The sequence below is a fragment of the Notamacropus eugenii genome, chromosome 3 (assembly GCF_028372415.1).
Source record: "Notamacropus eugenii isolate mMacEug1 chromosome 3, mMacEug1.pri_v2, whole genome shotgun sequence".
Lineage (NCBI taxonomy): Eukaryota > Metazoa > Chordata > Mammalia > Diprotodontia > Macropodidae > Notamacropus > Notamacropus eugenii.
Genome location: NC_092874.1, coordinates 178,031,968 through 178,057,592, shown reverse-complemented (window position 1 = coordinate 178,057,592; position 25,625 = coordinate 178,031,968). Strand labels below are relative to the sequence as shown.

The 25,625-nt window shown below is 40.4% G+C and overlaps 1 protein-coding gene across 2 annotated transcripts in view; it reads left to right on the top strand.

Moving 5' to 3' along the window:
• The first annotated feature begins 311 nt into the window (after positions 1-311).
• The window catches only part of PFKFB3 (6-phosphofructo-2-kinase/fructose-2,6-biphosphatase 3), a 113,920-nt gene continuing 88,606 nt past the window's right edge, over positions 312-25,625 (top strand). For both annotated transcript variants that reach the window (XM_072653429.1, XM_072653430.1), the window contains exon 1: positions 312-713. In XM_072653429.1, the coding sequence (XP_072509530.1) occupies positions 698-713 (16 nt within the window). In that variant the 5' untranslated portion in view covers positions 312-697. The remainder of the gene's footprint in view (positions 714-25,625) is intronic.

The window sequence follows — 25,625 nt, the reverse complement described above, 5'->3', positions numbered from 1 at the left end:
TCTCCGTTTTCCTTTTTCTCTAACTCCCTCTGTCTAGGTCCTTGCTGTTACTACTGCCTCTGCCTTTCTGCACCAGACTTGACTTTGCAGTCAAACCGTTCAGAGAGCCCCCTGAGCAGGCACCCCCAAACGAGCCCAGGGCAGAGGCTTTTCCAGGTTTACTCTGATTTCCCTCGCGCGCCTTGCGCAGCACCCCCTTGGGCTCTAGGAGCATCCCGGGCCTTAGCCCAGGTGGGTGGGTGGGTACCTGCGAAGCGTGTGCAGAAGTGGTAAAGGGGGCTCATGAATGGAAACGGTGCGCCCAGCTCCTCGGGGGTTTCCGCCCCTTCCCCCCTCCACCTCTTCCCCAGATCTGCCTTTAGTCTCGGGAGAGGAAGGGTTACCATTTCCGAAAGTGGCAACCGCCCCGATTCTCAGGGTTTCCTGGTTCCCAGCAGTTCCTGCCTCTCCCGCCAATGACGCGAGCCGGCGATGACCAAATATGTCCATTTCCCTTCCTCCCGCAGCTACCTCCGCAGGCGTGCGGCTCCCGCACTGGCCCCCGCACTGGCCCTGGAGTCCGAGCTCGGCTCCCGGACACCGAGGCTCCCGGACGCGCACAAGCATTCCTCTCAGCACTGCGGGCGCCTTCGTCAGCCCTGGGAAGCCTGGGCCGTTTCTGCATCCTCCCGGGACTTAGCGCCCTCCCTCCGGCGAGATGCCCTTCAGCAAAGGTAGGCAGAGCGTCTCTTTCCAACTTGTTGCGGGCCTTGGTTTGCTTCTCGGCTCACAACATCCCTAGGCAATGGGGAGAAGGCGGGACTAGCTCGGGGGTGGAGTTAGGCAGACCCGGCGATTCTCCCCCACCTCCCCTCCCCACCTCTAGGTTGGTGAGGAAGGAAGCCACCATGCTGCAGTGGCTTTGCATGGTCTGCCCAGGCGGCTGCCTGCCTCATTCCCTTCAGCCTGAAGTTCGGAGGCTAAGATCAGACTTGGACCTGCAGCTCAGTCCCATTCTAGGGCTTTCACCTGCTCTTTCTGGCTCCCTCTTTGCCTGGTTTGTCCGCCTCCTTACCTATTCCAGTTTCTGGGGGAGGAAAATGCTTCCGGGGGTCCAGATTCTGCCTGGCCACTGCCCAGCCCTGCCTCCACAACCAGGAACAATTGATGTCCTTTCAGCTGTCTTGGGCATCTGAGCTCCGAGTGTAGGGACCTTCAGAGATGCAGATAAAAGAGGAGATAATGGAATCTTTCAGGGCATTTTTCACTGAGCTGGACTTTTCGAAGTAACCTTGTAGAGTGGGATGGTATTGGGAACTTTGCATTGACTGAGATTTAAGTGCTTCGTTTAAGGTGCGCTTCCTCAGAAAGAGCTGTGCATAGAGCGGATCACGGGTCTAACCAGGTCTGGATGACCCTGGTAGCAAGCCCTGTTCTCAGCCTGAGCCGGCTCTCTGCAGTAAGAGACCTTTCTGACCCAATTTCGTCCAGTCCCCTTTTTCCTTCCCTATGTTGTGCCCTCGAGGGTCTCCTCCCCCCACTGCCATCCCTACTTCCCTAGGATGAAGGTAGGCCACTTCCACGTGGGGCCCCATTTTGCACGCGGGGAAGGCAAGAAGCCAGCCTAGCAGGGGAAGAGACTGAACAAAATCATTAACAGAAACAGAACTGGGACTGGCACACATAAAGGCTCTCTGCCTCAGCCAGGCTGCTTAGCATGGACCTGAAATGCAGGCTGCTGCAGAAACTGGCCGTCAACAAACCCCACCAGCTGTGGGAGAGACCTGCTTTGGTTTTGGTTTGGGGAGAGTTTGTTTGCACCTGAAATAGGAAGCTTGTGCTCCCCCTATCCAGTTCTTCTTGTGGTTGGGAATCACTTGGGCTCTTGTGAATGATGATTACTCAGGAATTAATCTCGCTTCTCTGGCTAATATTCTTCCATGCAATATAAACACTGTGTATGTCCTGGCTCTTTGTGTCCTAATTCTTTAATTGCTGAGCATCAGTCATGAAATTAGAAGGAATGAACAGGCTCACAGTCTAAACCTATCTGTATTCCATGGATCATGTTCTCTCTCTCAATTCACGGTCATTGCCAAGCCTTCCAAGTTGCATTGTAGAGTCTGTTGGCTCTTACCCATTATATTTATTTCCACGGGGCCTTTATGAGCTCAACAACCAGTCAGACGACAATGGTTTCTCCTGCTTTTCTCTGAAATCAAGCCACTTCTGGAAAAGGATGAGAGTTATTTACCGCTTTGTGTTTCAGAGCAGAAGGAAAAATGAGAGTGTTTGTTGGTGAATAGGAGTGGGAACCAAAAGGCAGGGACAGAGTTTTGTCCTACCTTCTGGGTCCAGGTCATCTATCATTGCCCTTTGGGGTACCTGACTTATCCCACATGTAACACTGATGACAAGCTGGGATCAGTTATCCCTTCTAGCAGTCATTCATTGATTGTCTCATTTGGAGTTGCTTTGCGTGTCTGAATGGATGAAGGCTTTTGACATTGACAGGATTCATCATTGCTGTCTGCCTCAAGTTGTAGACTCCAAAAGGACAATGAGCCATCTCTGTTCAGCTTTCTTTGTGACAGTTTTCACCTTACTAAAACATCCAGGGAAATACCTATTATCATTTGAATTCCTTTGGTCATAGTGTGGTCCTTTATCATCATCACTAATAATAGTAATTATTTTTGTTATTATTTTGGAAAGTACCATGCAGAATTGAAACATATTACCAACAAAGAATCACCAGAAAGAGAAGTTTCGTGAAGGAAATCAGGGATATAATATTTTTGGACTGGAAAAAGAGCTAGGCCATCATGTTGTATGAAAGAAGCTTACCAGGTCATCCATTGGCGACCATGCAATGTCAAGGTCTAGAGCAGAGTTTCTATCTAAACCTTTTTGTTTGGTTTGTTTCATGGACCCCTTTGGAAGTCCAATGAAGCCTATAGACTCTTTCTTGAGAAATATTTTTAAATGCATAAAATAAAAGGTGTGGTATTACAAAGGAGATTGATTTTATTGAACTACAGTTATTAAAGAACAGCTAGGTGACGCAATGGATAGAGCACAGGGCCGTAGTCAGGAAGGGATGAATTCAAATGTGGCCTCAGACACTAACTGCATGACCCTGGGCAAGTCACTTAACTCTGTTTGCCTCAGTTTCCTCATCTGTAAAATGAGCTGGAGAAGGAAACAGCAAACCACTCCAGTATCTTTGCCAAGAAAACCCCAAATGAGGTCACATAGAGTCAGTCACAAATCAACAACAACAGTTATTGAAATATTAAGAAAAATTAGTATGAATTCAAAGTTAATAACCCTCTGGCAAAGCAAATCTCCCAGCATATTGGGTAGACACTCCCTGTGGAGGACATATGGGAGGACATCAATTAATGAACAATGAATAATTAATTGGCCAATGAATCGATGAAATAAAGACCTACTGTGTGTTGGGTAGTGGGCTAAGGGCTGGGAATACAAAAGACAACAAAGTCCTTGACTTCAAGACACATGAGCAAGAGATGCTCAGGATGAGGAGTCATGAATTTTACTCTGAATCTCTACAGAGAGTACTCACCTTGGTGTGATCGCCAGTACTCCAAAGTATTCCTTGATATGTCAAAGTAATGATAAATTAATATTATTTGTAAGCCATGTAAATATATTTATATACATATATTCAGTAATTCAGGATCACTTGCATGCTACTGTGATGACGAGATGCATGCCTCTCTGGTCCTGAAGATCAGCTGAGCCGTGTTCAGAGAGGTTCATCAACAGATTGGCCTCTTGGGGCAGCAACTCCTTCTCCAGCAGTGATTACTGTCTTCTGTCTCCTAAAGTGTCATGGGGGTTGTCTTCTGTTTTACAAGAACTGATAAAACCACAGATCCTTTCAGTAATGAAGTATAGTTATTGTTCATCCTTCATTTTTTTCAAAGATGACCAGTGACATCATGGGGTGATGACTCAAAAGTGAATTGGATTGAAGTGAGGTAGAGTTGCACAAAGTCATCAGTCTTACTCTCTCTTCCAGAGTCATTGAAGTCCAGTGGCAGGACAAAAGTCAAATGGACAGTCAATGGCTCGGGAGGCAAGTATTTAAGTATAATTTATAACCAATGCCCAATTTTTAAAGAGCTTTATAGTTTATATAGTGTTTCTGTATAACCTGATTTCATTGGAGCCTTACAACTCCCCTGTGAAGTAGGTACAGTAGGTATTATTTATCCCCATTGGGAAAGTCATGCATCTAAAAAATTATGAATCTGGGACTGAAATGCAGGTCTTCTGATTTCAAGTCCGATATTCAACGCTCTTTCCACCACCCCATGCTACTGACAACAGGGACCCTTTTTTGCCCCTTTTTGCCCATTCTTAGCACACCACTTGGCACTTAGGAGGCAATTAATAAATATTTTTTGACTGACTCCTGTTTCTGATCACAGCCTCTTTGTGAATACCAGAAAAGCAGGATACACAGAAAGTTTTTTGAACTGGAAACTGACTATCAACATAGCAGGACTATTGATTTGGAGCAGCCTCTCTGAGAGCACTGTGATAGGATATGGAGGGCATAGGAGTGAGGCCTATGTTCTTATCATTGCTGCTTCAAAACTCAGGACAAGTGATTTTTGCCTCCACTGTTGTCAGCCTTCATATATAGAACAGAGGTCATCTCTGCCATAATGCCAAGCACCAGTATCTTTTGGCACATATAACCTAGTACCTTTGTACTGATACCTGACTCAGAGAAATGTGTGTTATAGATTTAATGTTTGATTCTTGTGTGCCAACCAAAGGTGGTTGTTATTGTTGTTGAGTTGTTTCAGTCATATATTCAACTCTTTGTGACCCCATTTGAGGTTTTCTTGGCAGAGATACTAGAATGGTTTGCAGTTTTCTTCTTCACTTCATTTTGTAGATGAGGAAACTGAGGCAAAGAGATTAAGTGACTTGGCCAGGGTCACACAACTAGGAAGGGTTTGAGGTCTGGCTTGAATTCATGAACATGAGTCTTCTGATTCCAGGTCTGGCACTATTCACTATGCCACCTAACTGCTTCCAGTCAAAGGTACTTATGTTTTATTTTTCAGATACCTCCAAGCCTATGATGAAGTACTGATTTCTTTCAATGTTTTATTTTACTTTATGTAATCTAAAATTTTAACATTCAATTTAATTTTATTTTTAGTTCTAAATATCTTCCCCTCCTCCTCTGTCCACTAAGAAGGCAAGAAAAACAAAGCCCCTTACAAATATGCATAATTAAGCAAAACAGATTTCTACAGTAGCTGAATGTAAGGAAGACTGTGCTCCCAGATGCAGGTGGTGTGGCACAGTGAATGAAGCACCTAGCTTGCAGTCTAGAGGACCCAAGTTGGAATCTAGCCTCAGATGCTTATTAGCTGTGTGACCTTGGGCAAGTATGTCACTTAACCCTGTTTACCTCAGCTTCCTCATCTGCTAAATGAGCTGGAGAAGGAAATGGCAAAGCACTCTAGTATCTTTGCCAAGAAAACCCCAAATGGGATCACAGGAGAGTTGGACCTGACTGAAATGACTAAACAGCAGTCTTAAAAGATGATGAACTAGGGAATTAGATAAACAAAGGATACTGTAGAACTTCCATTGTATACAAAATTGTAGAACTTTTTTTTCCTTAGATAGCTTTGCAAATAGGATCGATAACACTTCTTGAGGTTCCCTCCTAGGTTTAAGATTCTGTAAAGACTAATTCAGCCCACTCTGTCACCCATGGTTCTTCCATGTATTTAAGTGCAGCCACAGGATTTTGGGATTCTTTGGCTGTGCCCTTTCACTTTTGTAGTGCAGTGTCCATTATGAGCAGGTGTGATGTAGGACATTCAGTCATTTTTCAGTATCTTTGTAAGAGTTGCATTAAAAACTAGAAGAGAAGAGAATACTTCTATGATATGTGTATGACATGTCTGTGACATGGAGGGGTACGTCTATGCCGTAGTCAACAGTATGATTTCTGAGGATGAGAATTCGATTCTTTGATTAGCACTCTACCTGTCCACCAAGGCTGAATTTGCATAATAGAGGTTTTAGATTAAGAACAGCATGGGACTTTGGTCTCATCCCTTTTCTTTATAGAGCTAACAGATTCAACTTTCTATAAAACGTCATTTCACCCAGCTGTTCTCCTTGGCACCAACTTTTCCCTCCCCCCAGTGACTTGCCAGTTGCATTAACCATAGTTTCCCTCATGCAAAGGAGACAGGATTTGAACTGAGGTCCTCCTGACTCTAAGGGTACCAGGTTAGGCGCTGCACCACCAAGCTGCCCGCGAATGGTACCATGTTCAAACACTCTTCTTGGAAGTCTTCTCCCATATTGGTAATGACCTTTCCCCACTCAGACCTCACATAAGACTTGGCTTGCACCTTCTTGTGCCATCTACTATTTTGCATCATAGTTATTCCTCTCTATATCCTATCCCTCAGTAGACTGTAAGCTCCTTCAGGGCAGGGAACTTGACTTAGCTAAACTTTGTATTTTCCAGACTACCAGCCACAGTCTTCTGCACACAGTGACTGCTCCACAGACATCTGTTGATTTGAAACCAGTCCTGAATTCTCATCCTGGCTTTCAGGGTCCTCTCTAGTCAGGTTCCACTTTAGGTAATACTTTGTTACTGTTCCCCAAGGGGAAGCTTTTGCTGTAGTCAGGCCAGTATCCTCATAGCCAGCTACAAATACAATGCGAATTCCTTTCCCTGTTTTTCTTTACTCATCATGCTGTTTCCCCACAAGGGAAGCCCTCTTTTCCCCTATATTCAATACCTTCTTTCCTTCTATGAAAAATGCCCTCATTTCCCCCCTCTGTTTATTCTTTGCATTCTTTAAAGCTCAACTCAAGTCTTAACTTCCTCACAAAATTTACTTGTTACTCCAGCCCACACGAAGTCCCCGTTCTCAGAACAGTGGCATCTATCCTGACCCAATTTACAAGCTTGGATCTCAAGAAAGGACTGTCATTTTATGCTCTGCTTATATTCCCTATAGTGCCTTACGGAAAGATAGCAAGGGGTTCAACAAATATTTGTCAGTTGATGGATCTGTGGAAAAAAATCACATTCCTGAAAAACAATTAAGTGGTCTCTTTCAATCCAGATTATTTTTTTTTAAATTTTTTTATTTTTTTAATGTTTAACAATCACTGCCATACAATTGCGATTTTATCCCTCCCCACCCACCCCCCACTACCTCCCTCCCTCCCCACGACTGCATACAATTCTGTATAGATTCTACATATACTTTCCTATTGAGTATATTTTCACTGTAGTCATGCTATGTAGTCAGACTAAGATAAATGAAAGAATCCGTATAACAAATCAGAACATGATACACAAACAGATACACATACACAAACATGATCTGCTACATTATGTGAGTGACTTCCATATTTCTCTCTCTGAGTGTGGAAGGCATTTTGCCTTGAGGTCCACCATTGGGATTTTTTTTTTTTCAGAAGTTCTTGTGTTATTACAAAAATCTAAGTCTACCAGAAAAAACTCTCACACACTGTGGTTGTTGCTCAATCCAGATTATTAAGCATTTGTTAGATGCTTATTTTATTTTATTTTGTCCCACTTAATAATAGTTTATTTTTTCCAATTACATGTAAAGATAGTTTTCGACATTCACTTTTATAAGATTTTGAGTTCCATATTTTTTTTCCTTCCCTCTCTTCCTTCTCCCCTCCCCAAGATAGCAAGCAATCTGATATAGGTTATACAGGTACAGTCATGTTAAACATTAAATGCTTATTTTAAATGAAAAGGTGATTGAATAGCTAATGGTGATATGAATGAACAGAGGAACCCTGGAAGGAGGAGAGGTTTCAGAGTTTGTCTGGCATTCCAAGACAAAAAAAAAAAGCATTCTCCCTACTCCCAAAGAGTTGGCAGTTTAATGAATGGATTGTATATGTAGAGAAATAAGTATGATTCAAGGCAGAACATGATGAGGCAGAGGAGAAATCCAGTCAAAGTTCATCAAGTTACTGTCTATTCTGTGACTCGCTGCCCTTGACAGATCTTTTAGCCCTTGAACTCTTGGCCAAGTTTTAGCTGCAGGTGGCAAAAAGAATTCTCAACACATCTAACCTTTGCTCCTTAAAGACTTTGTCCCTGTATAAAATTTGCCAGGATCACTAAGGGATTCAAGCTCTCCAAGGAAGTAGGTATGCAAAGTGTAGTTTCTCAAAGGGTTTCCCCATACAATTCCTCTTTTCTCTAAAACTCTACCAAAAAATGAATTCTAAATCAAAAGAAAATTATCACATACATAGGTTTTCTATATAGGCTTTTAACCCCACCTTATAGATTTCTGTATATGTCATTTGTAAAGAAGTCAGAACTGGGTACTTTCCCACCCTTATGAACTTCTAGGGACAGGAATTAATTCTAGGGGTTGATTAATCCATTAGTAACTGTTTGGTTACTAATGAATTTACATTGATCACAATGTCCAATATAAATACATTTAGTAATCTTTTCTTTATGATAACTTAATGAAGTAGTTTGCTTAGGCACTTATGAAGAAACTAGTTGCAATCATTGGCTTTATATTAATAAATTTATTTCTAAATTATTTTAATTAAAAATATGTATTTTTGTTTCTAAATAGAAATAATGTTTAATCTAGTTAATATATTTATTATATACTGTAATGTATTTTATTAAAGTTATTAATTTAACAACACATTTAATTAATAAATAATAATTAATTTAATTAAAAATCCTTGGCTTTTTTTTTTAAGAGGGCATCATGCCTTGCTAGATAGAATTAGATTCAGCATTTGAAGGACTTGCTTGCAAGTCCTGCTTTTGACACATACTACTTAAGAGACTCCATGTAAATCACTTAATCTCTTAGTGCTCTAGGCCTGGGCTTCTTAAACTTTTTCCACTAGGGACCCCTTTTTGGTGTCTGCAGCATTCACTGGTGTTGCATGGCTGGAGGGCATTCTGCAATGAAGCTGCAAGATGTAGCACAGGCAAGTGCTGCCAGAAGCGCCTCTAATTCATTATGGTTTGATTTTGATTTAATTTTTGGTTGTTGCATGTTCAGAAACCTTTTACTGTTGCCATATTTTTCCTGACTCATGTGGCTGTGACCCATAGTTTAAGAAGCACTGCCTAGGTGAGTCTCTAAAATTGAATTGGAGAGTAACCTACATTGGTTCAGAGTTTCCTCACAATAATTTCCTTACACCCTTGAAATCACAGATTCAGTACAAGTTAATAGTCTTATTTTGTGTTAGGATTGCATCTGGAATATTATGTCAAGTTCCGTTGGAGGATGACAAGTATGGTAAGGGGGACTCAAGATGAATAAATTGGTATTGTCTTCAAATAATTGAATGCTGTTACATTACAGAAGAATTATAGTGAAGAAGACATGTCCAAATTGGACATGACACTTAACTTCCCCTTGCCTTAGTTTCCTCATCTATAAAATTAAGGCATATACTCAGTGGCCTCCAAGGCCGCTTCCAGTTCTAAATCTATAATTCTGTGGTTCTTCTTGGCCCCAAAGGGCAGAACTAAGACCAAAAGGTGAAAATTGCATGGAGGCAAATTTTGGTTCAACACAGGGAAGACTTTCTTTATAATCAGTTGACTCAAAGTGGAATGATTGCTTTGAAAAGTAGTGAATTTCTCCATCCCTGGTGATTTTCAGACAGAGGTTGAATGATCCCTTATCAGGAATGCTGGCAAGAAAATTCATGCTTCAAGAATCCAGCAGTTGGATGAGATGACTTCTAAGCGTCTTGTTTACCTCTGAAAATCTGTAGTTACTGGTAATCTGATCTGAAAAACTTAACAGGGTCAGGGAGTAGCTGTTCATTAGAAGAAAGACCTTTGAAGAAAAAAAACACAACAGATGATGACTAGGATTTGGCCAGAGGCATATACAACATGACCCAGGAAGCAGCAGGTCTGTATAACAGGACTGAAACAATTGCTGTTGCTGAAGTTGGTTTAATTGGATCACTGATGACTGAATTAAGGAGTGACTGAGTAGGAAGAAGGGCTTCAGAAAACCAGGCACTGTATCACATTGCTGGTGAAGCTATGAATTGGTCTGACTGTTCTTGAAGATAACATAGTATATATGAAAAGTCAGGAAACTGTTCATACCCTTTTAGCCCAGTAACCCCACTCTCAAGCATGCACCCCAAGGAGGGCACAGACAGACAAAGGATTCCATATCTAACCAGATATTTACAGCAGCACTTTTTGTGTTACCAAAAAACCTGGCAAGCTGATGTTTACAGATTGGGGAATGACTGAACAAATTATAATCTGTAAGTGTAATTGAATATTATTGCACTGTAAGAAATAATGAATTTTAGGAATTCAGAGAAACATGGGAAGACTTCTTTGAACTGATACACAGTAAAGAATGCAGAATCACCATGACCATATATAAAGTCACTCTGGCAGCTAAGTGGTTCAGTAGATAGAGCACTGGGCATAGCATCAGGAAGATGAGTTCAAATCCAGCTTCAGACATTTTTTTGTTGTGTGATCTTGGGCAAGTCACCAGATCTATGTTTGTCTTAGTTTTCTCAACTGTAAAATAGGGTTAATAATAGCACCTCCCTCCTAGTGTTGAGAGGATCAAATGAGATAGTAATTGGAAAGTACTTAGCACAGTAAGTACTGGCACATAGTAGGCACTGTAGAAAGGCTTATTTCCTTCCCCTTCCCTATATATGTTGTTGTTGAGTCATTTTTCAGTCATTTCTGACTCTGTGAACCCATTTGGGAATTTCTTGGCAAAGATACTGAAGTGGTTTGCTGTTTCGTTCTTCAACTGATTTTACAGATGAGGAAATTGAGGCCAACAAGGTTAAGTGATGTGCCCAGGTTTACATAGCTAGTAAGTGACCAAGGCCAGAGTTGAACTCAGGAAGATGACTCTAGGTCTGGAAACTATCCACTCTACCCACAGTGCCAACCCAGTTAATCTTGTTTTTCTATCCTGGTCTCACAGCCATTCACATGAGACCTATAGATCAGCCTCCAGGCCACATATGACCTTCTAGGTCCTTGAGTATAGCCTTTTGACTGAGTCCAAGTTTTACAAGATCCTTTTATTAAGGAGATTTGTTCTATGAAGTTTGGATTTAGTCAGAGTGCTATACTTGAGGACCTAGAGGCCACATGCAGCCTTGAGGCCATTGGTTCCCCACCCCAAAGCCTAGCTCAGATTAAATGCTGTGAATACTGTTGATTCCAGAGGACGTCCTGGGAGGGTGGAAGGATCCATGGAGGCTTAATGTTGTACATGTTGTCACCTAGTTTTGCTTGAATTTTTTTTTTTAATTCTTGTAAGGGGGATAAATTGGGTCTTTGGCATAAAAAACCCAACACCGAGGTACCAGAATTTTTCTTAAAGAATGAAAGGGTGTTTGAACAGTAATTGTATCATTTACAATTTAGTTCAACATAAAAAACCCAACACCGAGGTACCAGAATTTTTCTTAAAGAATGAAAGGGTGTTTGAACAGTAATTGTATCATTTACAATTTAGTTCAACATTTGTTCCTTAAGTGCCTACTGCTCTTAGATCTCTTCCTCTCTTACTTTTTCCATCTTCTTGTGCTTACAGAAACTTGACTCTTTCCAGAGCACAATCCATCCTCTGGGCATACTTCCTTTTCTTGTGCCCACAATACCCTGGGCCAAGAAGAGGGATCTGTCTCCTCCTTGCTTTTTTTTTTTTTTTTTACCATTTCTAGATATTCTTGATTGCCCTCATTATGAAATCTCTCATCCTCTGAAGTTCGCTCTATCCATATATACCTCCTTAAGCTTTTTGTCACTATAATACTGTATTATTAATACTATAATAGCAATATAAATTTTTCTTGTTGCTGACCTCTTTTCTATCCTTACCCTTGTACTCATGTTGCAGTCTAGGGCTCCTGGGAACCCCAGAATGCAAAGGTACAGGGCAGGAGTCTGCTTAGAATGTTCTCCCTCTTTTCCTCTACCTTAAGGTTTCATATCTCACTTTCTGTAGGACATCTTTTTAGGTCCTTCCCCTTCTACTCTTCCCTATTCACTCTGAGATAAGTTTCTATCAACCCTTTGATATTTTCTATCCACACAGTTGGTTGTGTGTTCTTTCCATTAGCATGTGAGCTCCTTGAGGGCAGGGACCATATTTTTGCCTTTCTTTGTACTCCAGCTTTTGGCACAGTACCTGGCACATCATGAGGGTTCTTAACTGGGGAATCTATTAACTTGTGTTTAAAAAACAACTTTGACAGTGACATTTCAATATGATTGATCTCCTTTGTAATCCTGTGTATTTTAAACATTTAAAAACATTATTCAAAAAAGGGGTTCATGAGTCTCAACAGACTGCCAAAAGTGCTTATTGAATGCTTATTGACTAAGTTTATATCCATGAATAATTAGGTCCCACAGGACACAACTTATCTAACTAAAAAAGGCTGATGGATGGCATACTCAGTAGTCAAGCAGGAAGCATCACAGGCTTCTCCTCACGACATTATGAGAAAGGCAGCTAGGTCTCACAGTGGGTAGAACAACAGCCCTGAAATCAGGAGGGTCTGACTTCAAATCTGGCTTCTGACATTATCTGTGTGACCCTTGGTAAACCACTTCATCCCAGCTGCCTCAAAAAAAAAAAAAAGACTAATTGTAAGGCATTTTTCTGGCTCATTATCACATTTTAAACTCTCCTTAGGGAGACAGCGAAGGTGAATTAGCATCATGATGTTTGGTGTCCTGGCCCAACACTATCTTTTGTGTTGTTACCCCTCAGGTTCCAGAGTGCATTTAGACCTCACAAGTTTGGGGGAAATGACCAGCCTCTCAGCTTGTAAGCAGAAAAATCAACCAAACATCCTTCTTCCAGGGCCTATGAATATCAGAAAGAACCACTTGTTCTTGGTTCACTTCAGAATGAATATTTCCTGGTGACAATGAATCATAAATTGCTAGAGCTAGAAACAGAGACCTAGAGGCTCTTCCCAGGTCGTGTAGACTGTACCTTTGCTTCCCCTTCCATTTGGCGCCTCTCTTCATCAAGCTTGGTTATATTTATATTGAGGACTCCTTAACCCTTAGGGGAAATGATGCCTCTTATTGTTATCCTATAATTAAGGCATTTTGTTATTGTAAAGGTAGGATTCTGCTTGGGTGGAGCCCTAGGGCTCCTGAGTACTGAGTCATTAAAAGGAATTTGGGTAATCTGAAGAGGGAATCCCAGAGGTGTGGATTACTTGTTGGGGCCATTGTTTATTGGTCTTCCTCTGCTCTTGAAAGTGAGCTGAGAAAAGGGATCCATCTCTTAAGCAGGAAGCAGACAGTAAAGGGAAGGAGGTGACAGGATATCTATTTTTGGCCTTTGGAAAAAGATGGTGGGATGCCCGCAGGTTCCAGGGAAAAAAAAATGACTATTATATAGTTGCTAATAGGAATAGGCCCAGATGCTAGGGTTCATTTGACCATACCAAATAATAAAATCAGTCTTAACCCACTACTGACTATGTATGTGTCAGCCAATTATGATATAGGAGACAGATCCCAGGATTTTGAATGTATGTGAATATGAGTAAATCAGCTACCTTCTCTAAGGGACACCCTGTATCTGAGCCTCAGTTTTCTTATCTTTAAAATGGGGATAATCATATTCTTATTACATACCTAACAGGAAGTTGTCAGGAATTAAGTAAGCTTCAAAGTTCTTTATAAATGTGAACTGTTGTAAGTAGGTCAAAGGGATGTGGATCAGGGGTCAGGGTGGAACTTCTTTGAAAGATTTCCAGTAGAGGATTGAAGATATCACAAGATCTACTGGGAATAATCTGAAGCTCAGGAGAAATCTTGGAGGGATTAGATAGGGAATGTTTTTCCTGTTTAGAGGGTAGTGGAAATGCAAACTAGTGCATCACAGGATTAGAAAGTGAATGCTTTTTTCAGCTTCCTCCTTCCTCTTCCCTCCTATACATGAACTGACACAGAGATAAGTCTGGGAAGTAGCTTCTAAGAGAGAAGTTCTTAACTTTTATGTGTATCATGAACGCCCTTGATAAACACATGAAAGTCCATTAAGGGAGTCATATGAATAAGACTGGAAGGTTGATAGGTGCCATTAAAGAGAGGGTTTTAACCCCAGGCTGAAGGCAACTGATTTTTGATATAGGATGTGGAGTGGTTGGATAAGCTGTTTTTGTGACATTCTTTTGGCAACCATTGGAAGGATGAGTTGTGAATTTAGCCTTAGAGGGCAAAACTAAAAGTACTCTGTGGAAGTTGCCAAAGTCAAATTTAGGCTTAATGTAAAGCAGAGCTAACTAGCAGTTGGTGTGATCTGAAAGCGGAAAGGGTCTAAATGACCACTTGCCATGTTGGGGAGGGCATCTTTTTTTTTTCCAGCCATTGTTTAATATAGATGAACCTTGAAGTCCTATCTCTGAAATTATATAAATTATATAATTCTATAATGGACTCATCAGTCATTCAAGCTGTTTATGTTTACATCTCCTCCCAACATTCCCTCTTCCCCACCTCTATTCCCAGGGACCCAGTAGATAGAGCACTGGGCTTGGAAATGTTATTTTGAAAAAGAGTCTCTAGGTTTCACTGGAATGTCTAGGTAGTGTTGTGGAGAGTGCACAGAGTGCCAGGAAGACTCATCTCAATCTGACTCTCAGATGCTTACTAACTGTGTGACTCTGGGCAAGTCACTTAACCCTGTTTTACCTTAGTTTCTTCATCTGTCAAATGAGCTGGAGAGGGAAATGGTAGACCATTTCAGTATGTTTGCCAAGAAAACCCCAAATGGGATTAGAAAGATTTGGGTGTGACTGAAAATGACAAGCTGACTGTATTGTCTTAAGGCACTAAATGATCATCTATCATAGAGAATTTTTTAAAATTGGTGGTTAAATGATATGACATGTAAAGAGCTTTGCAAGCCTTGAAATGTTACGTAAATTAAGTTATTATTGCTATTTAAAGAATTATTGACCTCCCACTCTTGTGAAACCTAAATTGCATTAAGTATAAGATAGGCCAAAGGTAATCCTTTGGGAAAAATAATTCACAGAAATGGAAGAGAGAGTGAAATCCTTATCAGTAAAACTACCTTTGCCCTAGAACAATTTGATATAGTTAAAATTTATATAACAGTTTCTAGGGACAAAGGATGAAGCTGTTCTCATAGGTCAGTGTTGGAATTCTTTTCCATTTAAAGGTCACAGGACCAGAAGGGGAAACATTGTTAAGAGCTATGTGAAAGGGGGGAGCAGCTAGGTAGCACACTAGCCTGGAGTCAGGAAGACCAGAGTTCAAATCCAGACTAGACACTTACTAGCTGTGTGACCCTGGACAAGTCACTTAATCCTGTTTGCCTCAATTTCCTCATCTGTCAAATGAGCTGAAGAAGGAAATGGCAAATCACTACAGTACCTTTGCCAAGAAAGCCCCAACTGGAGTCACAAAGAGTCAGACACAATTGAAACAACTGAATAACAAAAACAAACATCAAAGGAATAGTTTCTTGGGCAAAGAGGGCTTCTTATAGAGGGAATTGGAAAATATTGAGCACACCCGCTTTTAAAATTAAGAACTTCAGTGTAGCAATGGCTCTAATGAAGTCACTGATAGAGGAACTTCTTCCTGTACTACAAATTGCAATCTTTCCATGATTTCTCATCCCATTCAAGTCTTAGCCCTGTCCTCCAATGCTTGCTCCTATTATAAGTATACCTGATACTAGAAAGCTTCCTTTAAATATTCTGTGGACCCTAGGGCAGCATTAATAGTTAAGTATGGAACAAACTTTTAGGTACTGCATATGTTATAAAGGACACTCAGATTCCATATTGTATACTGCTGAGGTTTGTGAAGAGAGGGGGAGTCAGAGAAAGACCAAGCATGAAGGAGAGAGAGAGAAGGAGAGAGGGAGAGACACACACACACACACACACACACACACACACACACACACACACAGATACACACACAGAGACAGAGAGAGAGACAGAGACAGAGACAGAGGCAGAGACAGAGGCAGAAAGAGACAGAGACAGAGAGAGAGACACATACACACACACACAGACACACACAGAGACAGAGACAGAGAGACAGAAAGAGACAGAGACAGACACACACAGAGACAGAGATAGAGAGAGAGAGACACAGACAGAGAGACAGAGAAAGACAGAGAGAGAGACATAGAGAGAGACATACACACAGAGACAGAGAGAGAGACAGAAAGAGACAGAGAGACACAGAGAGAGACACACACACACACACACAGAGACAGAGAGACACAGAGACAGAGAGAGAGAAGAGAGAGAGAAATAAAGGTAATAGGTCATTGTAAATCTGAAGTCACACCCAGCAATTCACTGGGGCCTTCGTTCATTATCTAAGATAACTTTATGTTTTGATGCATTAGACTGCTCAGTGGAAGATACAGCCAGCCCTGGACTCAGTCAGGCAGACTAGAGTTCAGATGTGGCCACAGATAGTACTAGATATATGACCCTTGACAAGTCACTTGACCTCTGCCTCAGTTTCCTCATCTCTCAAAGGGGGATAATAATAGCACCTGCTCTCCAGCGTTGTTGTGAGAATAAAATAATATTTGTAAAGTGTTTTGCAAATCTTAAATAGCTATATGAATGCTCATTATTATTGGTAGTAATTTCATTTATGTATACTCTCTGCCAGTGGAGATCACAAACCATCTACATCTTCTTGTCTTGGTTTTTTTTTTTGTCCATATCTTCCCATAGATCATGCATGGAAGGTCTATTCAGTGTACCAAGGCCTTCATCTAAGTCTTTTAACGTTTCTGATGTAGTGGTGCTAAGTTAACAATCACTTTTGAGGATGTGACTGGCCCACTTTCTCTTCTGTTTATATGATGTCTTGATTATATTTTTTATTCTACTTATGTCTTTTACTTCCACACAAGTCACATTAGTAATAGAGGGTGTTTTAAGGTCCTTATAATGACAGGAAGACTTCTGGGACACCCTGTATATTGTTATCTGTTTATGTCCAACCCCTCTGTTACCCCTTGGGCTGCCTATAATTCTGATTCTTTATAGATCATGGTATTTTATGATTCTTAGTCCTGTAGCAATACCAAGAGAATATTGGTATTAAGAAAATAAGTTTTTATGTCACGGAGCATTTTGGGATTTTTTGGAAGCTCTGCACAATTTCACAAATACAATCTACTCTACTTTTCTCCTTTAATTAATCAACAACGTCTGCCCATGATGATAGCCATGGCCATCCAACTGAATTGACACCACTTGGGCAATATGTCTTCATCCATTTCGTAGAAACTTAGAATTTTAGAATTATAAGGGATCTCAATGATTGTCTGTTCTGACTTAGAAATAATTCCCACTATAATATACCCAACTAATGGTAAATCTAGCCTTTGAGTGAAAAAATGTCCTGAGGCTACCCATTATCCTATCAGGACAGCTCTAATTCTTAGATTAGATCTAATAGATCAAGCTTAAACTGGTTTCTTTGCAATTTATACATGTTATTCCTGGTGTTGCTTCCTGGGGTCAAAAGGAACAAATTTAATTTCTCTGTAGAAAGATTTTACATATACATACATATTTGTGTCTAATGGTAGCCAGGAGATTGGGGCAAGGGGGGAGGAGAAAAAGGGGAAGAAAAAAATTTACTTGATAAATTTATTATATATTGAAAAGGAATAGCAAATTATACATAATAGAGTTGCCGTGTCATGTGCATCATCTTTTTTTATTCTGTTATGTTATAAAAATGTTTATTTTATTTCATAAGTTAAAAATGAAAATTATTTTTTAAAAACAATGAGATGACATTGAAAAAAAAAAGCTTTTCAAATACTTGAAAATAGCCTTTGTGAAGACTCACCTTAGTCTTCTCTAAGCTAAACATTCCCAGGACCTTCAATGGAGCCTTGTAAGAAGTGATCCTAAGCCTTTGACTATTCTGGTTGCCTGTCTTCCAGATGCTTTCCAGCTTAACAAGGTCTTTCCTAGGCTGTGTTGCCCTGAACTGAACCTAATACTCCTGATGTGACCTGACCAGGACAGAGTACACATAGGGCTTACCACCTCCTTATTTCTGGATACTGTGCCCCCTCATAAAGACCTAAGATCTAATTCATTTTTCTGGCAGTCACATCATATGACTTACTCCTCCTGAGCTTGTGGTCTGTTGATTTGAACAGACTCTTGTCTAAACATTTCTCTCCATCTTATACTTGTAAACTTGATTTTTTTTTCAAATCAATAACCATTTATTAAATACTTCCTATTTGCCAGGCACTGTGCTAATAAAAATAAATTACTTAAAACTTCCTTCTACCTTCCTTTTGAAAACTTCTGAGGAATATTCTCCCTATTATTCAGATCCAGAAGTTTTCTAAGAGAAGTTAATTGACACAGCTAAAGTTTGAATTTGATTTTTTGAACCCCAAAATAGATAGAATGGACTTCCCTCAAAGGTGTAGTGGGTCCTTCCCACAGTAGAGGTTTTCAATCAAAGATCACATGACAGAGACCACAATGTAGTGGGGGATTCTCATTTAGGTCTAGGTAGAACAAAATGACCTATTAGGCACATTCCAAATCTCAGATTCTTTGATTCTCTGGCCACTGTCTTTGCAAGGCATCTTTTACACATAGAGCTTAGTACCTTTTAGATCTGTTTGGAGTCATGAGGGAGTAGTATGGCTGAGATTTTTAAATAATATGGCAGTTCCAGGCAAGGCAATAATCACTGAGTTGGCCTCAGTGCCTGCTACATATAATGTTTGTAAAGTGCTTTGCAAATCTTAAATAGCTGTATAAACTCTAACTGTTATTACTAAGAATTTCGTCAGTGGATTCTCTCTGTCCACAACTTCTTGTCCAGTGTTTTTCTTGTCTATATCTTCCCTTAAGTCATCCATGGAGGGTCTACTCAGTGTACCAAAGGCCTTCCTCTAGATCTTTTAACATTTATGAGTACACCCATACTCAAGGAAAGGAGGGAGCTAGTGGTATAAGCTGAGCCTCAAGTCACTGGCAGCTGGGTGGCACGGTGGATAGAACCCTGGGCTTGGAGTTAGAAGACATGAATGATTTGAACTATCCTTTGACACTCACTAGCTTTGAGACTTTGGGCAAATCACTTAACCTCCAACTGCCTCAGTTTCCTCAACTGTAAAATGGGCATCATCATAACACCTACTTCTCAGAATTGTTGTCAGGATCAAATAAGAAAATATTTGTAAGATGCCTGGCACGTTGTAGGCACTATGTCCAGTCGTGTCCAGCTCTTCACGATTCCATTTGAGGTTTTCTTGGCAAAGATACTGGAATGGTTTGCTCTTTTCCTTCTTCTACTCATTTTTCAGATGAGGAATCTGAGGAAAATAGAGTTAAATGACTTGGGATCACCTAGAGGAGGCTGGATTTGAACTCAGGAAGATGAGTCTTTGTGATTCCAAGTGCAGTGCTTTACCATAGTGCTACTTAGCTCCCCTATTACATATGTGCTAATTATTAATATTATTAATAAATTCTTCATCTTTACAATAAAGGATTTGTATGAGATTAATTAGAAGTTCCCTTCCAAACCTAAATATGTGAACCAGTGGTTTAGTAAAGGTCATGGATAGCTACACCATTCTAGGCTAGAACTGTTGTCTGCTCCCTTTCTCCAGACATCTGCCTGAGTAAGTATATTCTTTTACCTCTTCCATGCCTGTCTGCTTTTTAATTCAGGGTATTCCAAAAGTCTTAGTGTTGTTTTAGAGTATTAAATAAGCTATTAAACTTTAGTGTTGTTGTTAAACCAGAGGATTAGTACTATAAGTAGGTCATAATGCTGGGGCCCTTTTACTCCTCTCTTTTATTCCCTACCCAGTTACGGTCAGTCATCAAGCCTTGATGGTTCTTCTATTATTTCTCAAACCCCTCCCCTCCCTTCCCCATCCCACTACTCTAATTTGTTCCATCATTTTCTCCTATTCCCTAAATGGCCTCCTTCTTTCCAACATCTCCCCCTTGCCAATCCATCTACCTGCCGTTGCCATGGAGAACAGTGAGGTCTTTGGGGTTGTGAGCTCCCCAGCTGAACAGACATCATGGAAAGTTAGAGCGTAGGGCCAGCTGGCTGGGCAGACGAGCACAGAGATGCCCACGGGCACAATGAGTGTGCCAAGGTGACTTTTCATCTAGCTCAGTCACCTGAACACACGAAGTGAATGTGGTCCCTAAGAGGTTGGGTGCTTTATTCATGAACAAACCTTTACAGCCTAAATCCCTAAACCTTGCCTGTCATTAACTCCTCTCTCTACTTTTGTGATTACTAGTACATATTACAGAATCTAAGAAAAATAGAATTTGTGAGTTGGCTGCCAGATGGTCCAGCCGATTTTATTGTAGTTGTTCAGTTGTTTCAGTTGTACCTGAATCTTCATGACCCCATTTGGGGTTTTCTTGGCAAAGATACTAGAGTGGTTTGCCATTTCCTCTTCCAATTCATTTTACAGATGAGGAAACTGAGGCAAGCAGGGTTAAGTGACTTGCTTAGGACCCCACTGCTAGTAAGTATCTCAGGCCAGATTTGAACTGAAGAAGAATCTTACTGATTCTAGGCCTTGCCCCCTATCCACTGCCCCACCTAGATGAAATCTATTTTGTAGCAACAAGTGAATGTACATCCTCTGCTTGAAGAGCTCTCACCTCTGGAGGCCTGTTATTCCACTCTTGGACACCTGTCATTCCCCTCTTGGACAGCTTTAATTCTTAGGAATTTTTTTACTGACATCAAGTCTAAATTGGCCTATTTGCAACTTCTACGTTTTGCTTCATGTTTACAGAACAAGGAATTCCTCCTTCACAAGAGAAGCCTTTAGGGGCAGGTAGGTGGTGAAGTGGAGGGAGCACTGGCCCTAGAGCCAGGAAGACCAGAATTCAAGTCTGACCTTACTAACTTTGTGACCTTAGGCAAGTCACTTAACCTCGATTGTCTCAAAAAAACAAAAACACAAAAAAACCAATCTTCTTGAAACAGAAAAACAAGACAAGCCTTCACATTCTTAAAAATAGCTGGAATGTCCCATCTGCTTTAGATGCCACCTCCTATCTCTGACCCTTTTGATTTCACAAATATTTTGAGAAGTGTACATTTGCAGGTATTATCCCCATCTTGCAGAAAAGGCAACTGAGGCTTAGATGAATTAAGAGACTTGATTATCAGACTAGTAGTAATTGTTGGCAGAAAGATTCAAGTGCCTAAAGGGGCCAAGGTCTCCCAGTGCATCCTGGCTCATCTCCAGTCATCCTGCAGAATATCAGGTCACTGGATTCAGTTGACTCTGGAGGAGAAGTGAGGTTGATCTTGCACAGTCCTCTCTCACTCAAAACAAAGTCAAGTGCAAGTCATGTCATCATTTCTCTGATGGCATGGTTTTTTTCGGCAATGAAGGACAAACAAACAGAGGAGGGCTTAATTACTATCAAGAATCCCATTCTATCATAACCTTTGATGGACTCTGCTTTGCCTTGGTCAAGCTGAAGGATGGTAACAGTAAACCATTCTGCATCTGGTCCTAAAACAAATCTTCTGAAAGTATTACATATGGGACTTAATTGCTAGTTCAGCTAGATTAACGGTTCTTAACCTGGGATCCGTGAACTTATTGTTAAAAAATATTTTGATAATTGTATTTCAAAATAATTTATTTCTTTTACAATCTTATATATTCTATTTTATTTTATGTACTTCAGTACATTATTTTGAGGAGTCTGTAGATTTTATCAGACTGCCAAAGGGGTCTATGACCCCTCCTCAAGATTAAGAACCCCTAGACTAGATTATATTTAAATTCTATTCTAGCTCTAAATCCTATGATTCTATGATGTTTGAGTGGTTTTCATAGCCTTTGAAGTCCAAACTTGACCTGACATTCAAGCCCTTAGAAATATGACTTCAGTCTACCCTTCCAGCCTTATCTCATACAGTCTCTTATGTATACACTTCATTGGAATCAAATCAGTCTACCCATTGCCCCTTTCACACCTTCCCGTCATTTGCACTGATTTTACCTAATATTAGTTATCCTAGTTTAATAGGCCTTGGTTCCATCTCAGTCCAGTTTGATTTGGGGAAAGAGTTAGGCACTGCCTTTCTCCACATAATATTACTTTCTTAAACAATAAAATGAAAGATATAAGTGATTCAGAAGGGTACAGTGAATGAGGAAGATCAATTATTTTTCATTAGGAATTCATACTTATAAATTTATTCTGAAGATACCCAGATTCATTAATTTGCCCATCAAAGGCATCCATAATGAAGGTATAAGAAGTGAACAGGAAATCTTGTATAAACAATATTCTACAGCAGAGCATGTTTTAATAGTAAGATTTAGTTATAGAACACCCTGGTTGTGTGTTCTAGGATCATAGATTAGATTTAGAGCTCTGAGGATGCTTAGAAGCCAGCATGTCTAATTCCCTCATTTTATAGATGAGGAAAAGACCAGAAAGGTTAAGTGATTTTCCCCAGTCACATAGCTGTGGAATTTTTGTGGGATTTGAATTCAGGTCTCCACCACACCTTTCTGTTTCTACTAGGTATACCACACTAGTTGTAAACCAGACCAAAACCTTCACCCTTCAGCTGGCTACTTCATTCATTACCTTATTAATTCTCATCCTGGATTCTATGGCAATCAAGAGATATGTTCTGATATTTCTTCACATATTAATAGAAATGCATAATTTCTCTTATGAATTAGCAGTTAGTCCATTAGATCTGGGGTTTGACTCTAGTTCACAAAACAAACTGGAGAAATCTTTTTTTTCTCTTAAATTTTTTTCACCTCTTTCAGTCGTTATCAGCCCCTCTATAGTCTTATGCTAAAATAAGTATTACTGACTATATAGTTTATAACCAATTTAACAAACAATACCATGGTACTTGTCAAAGCTAGAATCACATCTAATCATCAAATGCAACTGCTGGTTTCTCCTCAGTCCTGAAAATTCAGTTCTGCTGTTCAGATCTCTCAGGGTAGCAAAGCCTCTCAGGAATTCTCTTTATAATAATAATAATGATATATATATATATGTATATATATATATATATACATATATATATATATACATTTTGCAAAGTAAGAGTTAAACTCAGTTCTATCATTAAATCTTTCTTTCACATATTGTTGTTGCACAGTTGTTTCAGTCAGGTCTGACTCTGTGGCCCCATTTGGTGTTATCTTGGCAAAGGTACTGTAGTGATTTGCCATTTCCTTCTCCAGCTCATTTTACAAATGAGGAAACTGAAGCAAACAGGATTAAGTGACTTGCCCAGGGTCACACAGCTAGTAAGTGTCTGATACTACATTTGAACTCAGGAGTGGTCCTATGCCAGTATCTCCCATGTCACACAATCAGTTCCAAAGTTCTTTTTTTTTTTTAATTTAACTTTTAACATTTATTTTCACATAATTTTGGGTTACAAATTTTCTCCCCTTTTTTCCCCTCCCCCCCCCAGACCCAAGCTTTCTAATTGCCCCTGTGACCTATCTGCTCTCTCCTCTATCCTCCCTCCCTGCCCTTGTCTCCGTCTTCTCTTTTGTCCTGTAGGGCCAGATAGCTTTCTTGACCCCTTAACCTGTATTTCTTGTTACCCAGTGGTAAGAACATTACATTTGGTCCTAACACTTTGGGTTCCAACTTCTTTAGCTCCCTCCCTCTCCACCCCTTCCCCTTGGAAGACAGGCAGTTCAATATAGGCCATATCTGTTTAGTTTTGCAAATGTTTTCCATACTAGTTGTGTTGTATAGGACTAACTATATTTCCCTCCATCCTGTCCTGTCCCCCATTACTTCTATTTTCTTATGGTCCTTTCCCTCCCCATGAGTGTCGACCTCGTGTTGCATTCTCCTCCCCATGCCCTCCCCTCTATCCTCCACCCCACCCTGCTTGTGCCCCTGTCCCCCACTCTCCTGTATTATGAGATAGGTTTTCCTATCAAAATGAGTGTGCATTATATTCTTTCCTTTAGTGGAATGTGATGAGAGTAGACCTCATGTTTTTCTCTTGCCTCCCCTCTTTATCCCACCCCTAATAAGTCTTTTGCTTGCCTCTTTTATGAGAGATAATTTGCCCCATATAACTTCTCCCTTTCTCCTCCCAATATTTCTCTCTCACTGCTTGATTTCATTTTTTTTTTAAGATATGATCCCATCCTCTTCAATTCACTCTGTGCACTCTGTCTCTATGTATGTGTGCGTGTGTGCATGTGTGTGTGTGTGTACTCCCACCCAGTGCCCAGATACTGAAATGTTTCAAGAGTTATAAATATTGTCTTTCCATGTAGGAATGTAAACAGTTCAACTTTAGTAAGTCCCTTATGATTTCTCTTTGCTGTTCGCCTTTTCATGGTTCTCTTCATTCTCGTGTTAGAAAGTCAAATTTTCTTTCCAGCTCTGGTCTTTTCATCAGGAAAATTTGAAAGTCTTCTATTTCATTGAAAGACCATTTTTTTTCTCCTGAAGTATTATACTCAGTTTTGCTGGGTAGGCGATTCTTGGCTTCAGTCCTAGTTCCTTTGGCTTCTGGAATATCCTATTCCATTCCCTTCTATCCCTCAATGTAGAGGGTGCCAGATCTTGTGCTATCCTGATTGTATTTCCACAATACTTGAATTGTTTCTTTCTAGCTGCTTGCAATATTTTCTCTTTCACCTGGGCATTCTGGAATTTGGCCACAATGCTCCTAGGAGTTTCTCTTTTTGGATCTCTTTCATGCAGTGTTCTGTGGATTCCTTGAATATTTATTTTGCCCTCTGGTTCTAGAATCTCAGGGCAGTTTTCCTTGATAATTTCATGCAAGATGATGTCTAGGCTCTTCTTTTGATCATGGTTTTCAGGTAGTCCCAGAATTTTTACATTGTCTCTCCTGATTCTATTTTCCAGGTCAGTTGTTTTTCCAATAAGATATTTCACATTATCTTCCATTTTTCGAATCTGCGCGGTATGTTCTGTGATATCTGTCTTTCTCGAAAAGTCCTTAGCGTCCATCCGTATCATTCCAGTTTTGAAAGATCTATTTTCTTCAGTGAGCTTTTGAATCTCCTTTTCCATTTGGTTAATTCTGCTTTTGAAAGCATTCTTCTCCTCATTGGCCCCTTGCACCTCCCTTGCCAGTTGAGTTAGGCTAGTTCTCAAGGTGCCAATTTCTTCAAGATTTTTTTGGTTTTCCTTTAGCAGGGAGCTGATCTGCTTTTCATGCTTCTCCCTCATCCCTCTCATTTCCCTTCCCAGTCTTTCCTCCACCTCTCTAACTTGATTTTCAAAATTCCTCTTGAGCTCTTCCATGGCCCGAGCCCATTGGGTGGGCTGGGACACAGAAGCCTTGATTTCTGTGTCTTTGCCTGATGGCAAGCATTGTTCCTCCCCATCAGAAAGGAAGGGAGGAGGTGTCTTTTCTCCGATAAAGTACCTTTCAATAGTTTTATTTCTTTTCCCTTTTCTTGGCATTTTCTCCAACCAGTGGCCTGACCTCTGAATGTTCTCCTCACACCCACCTC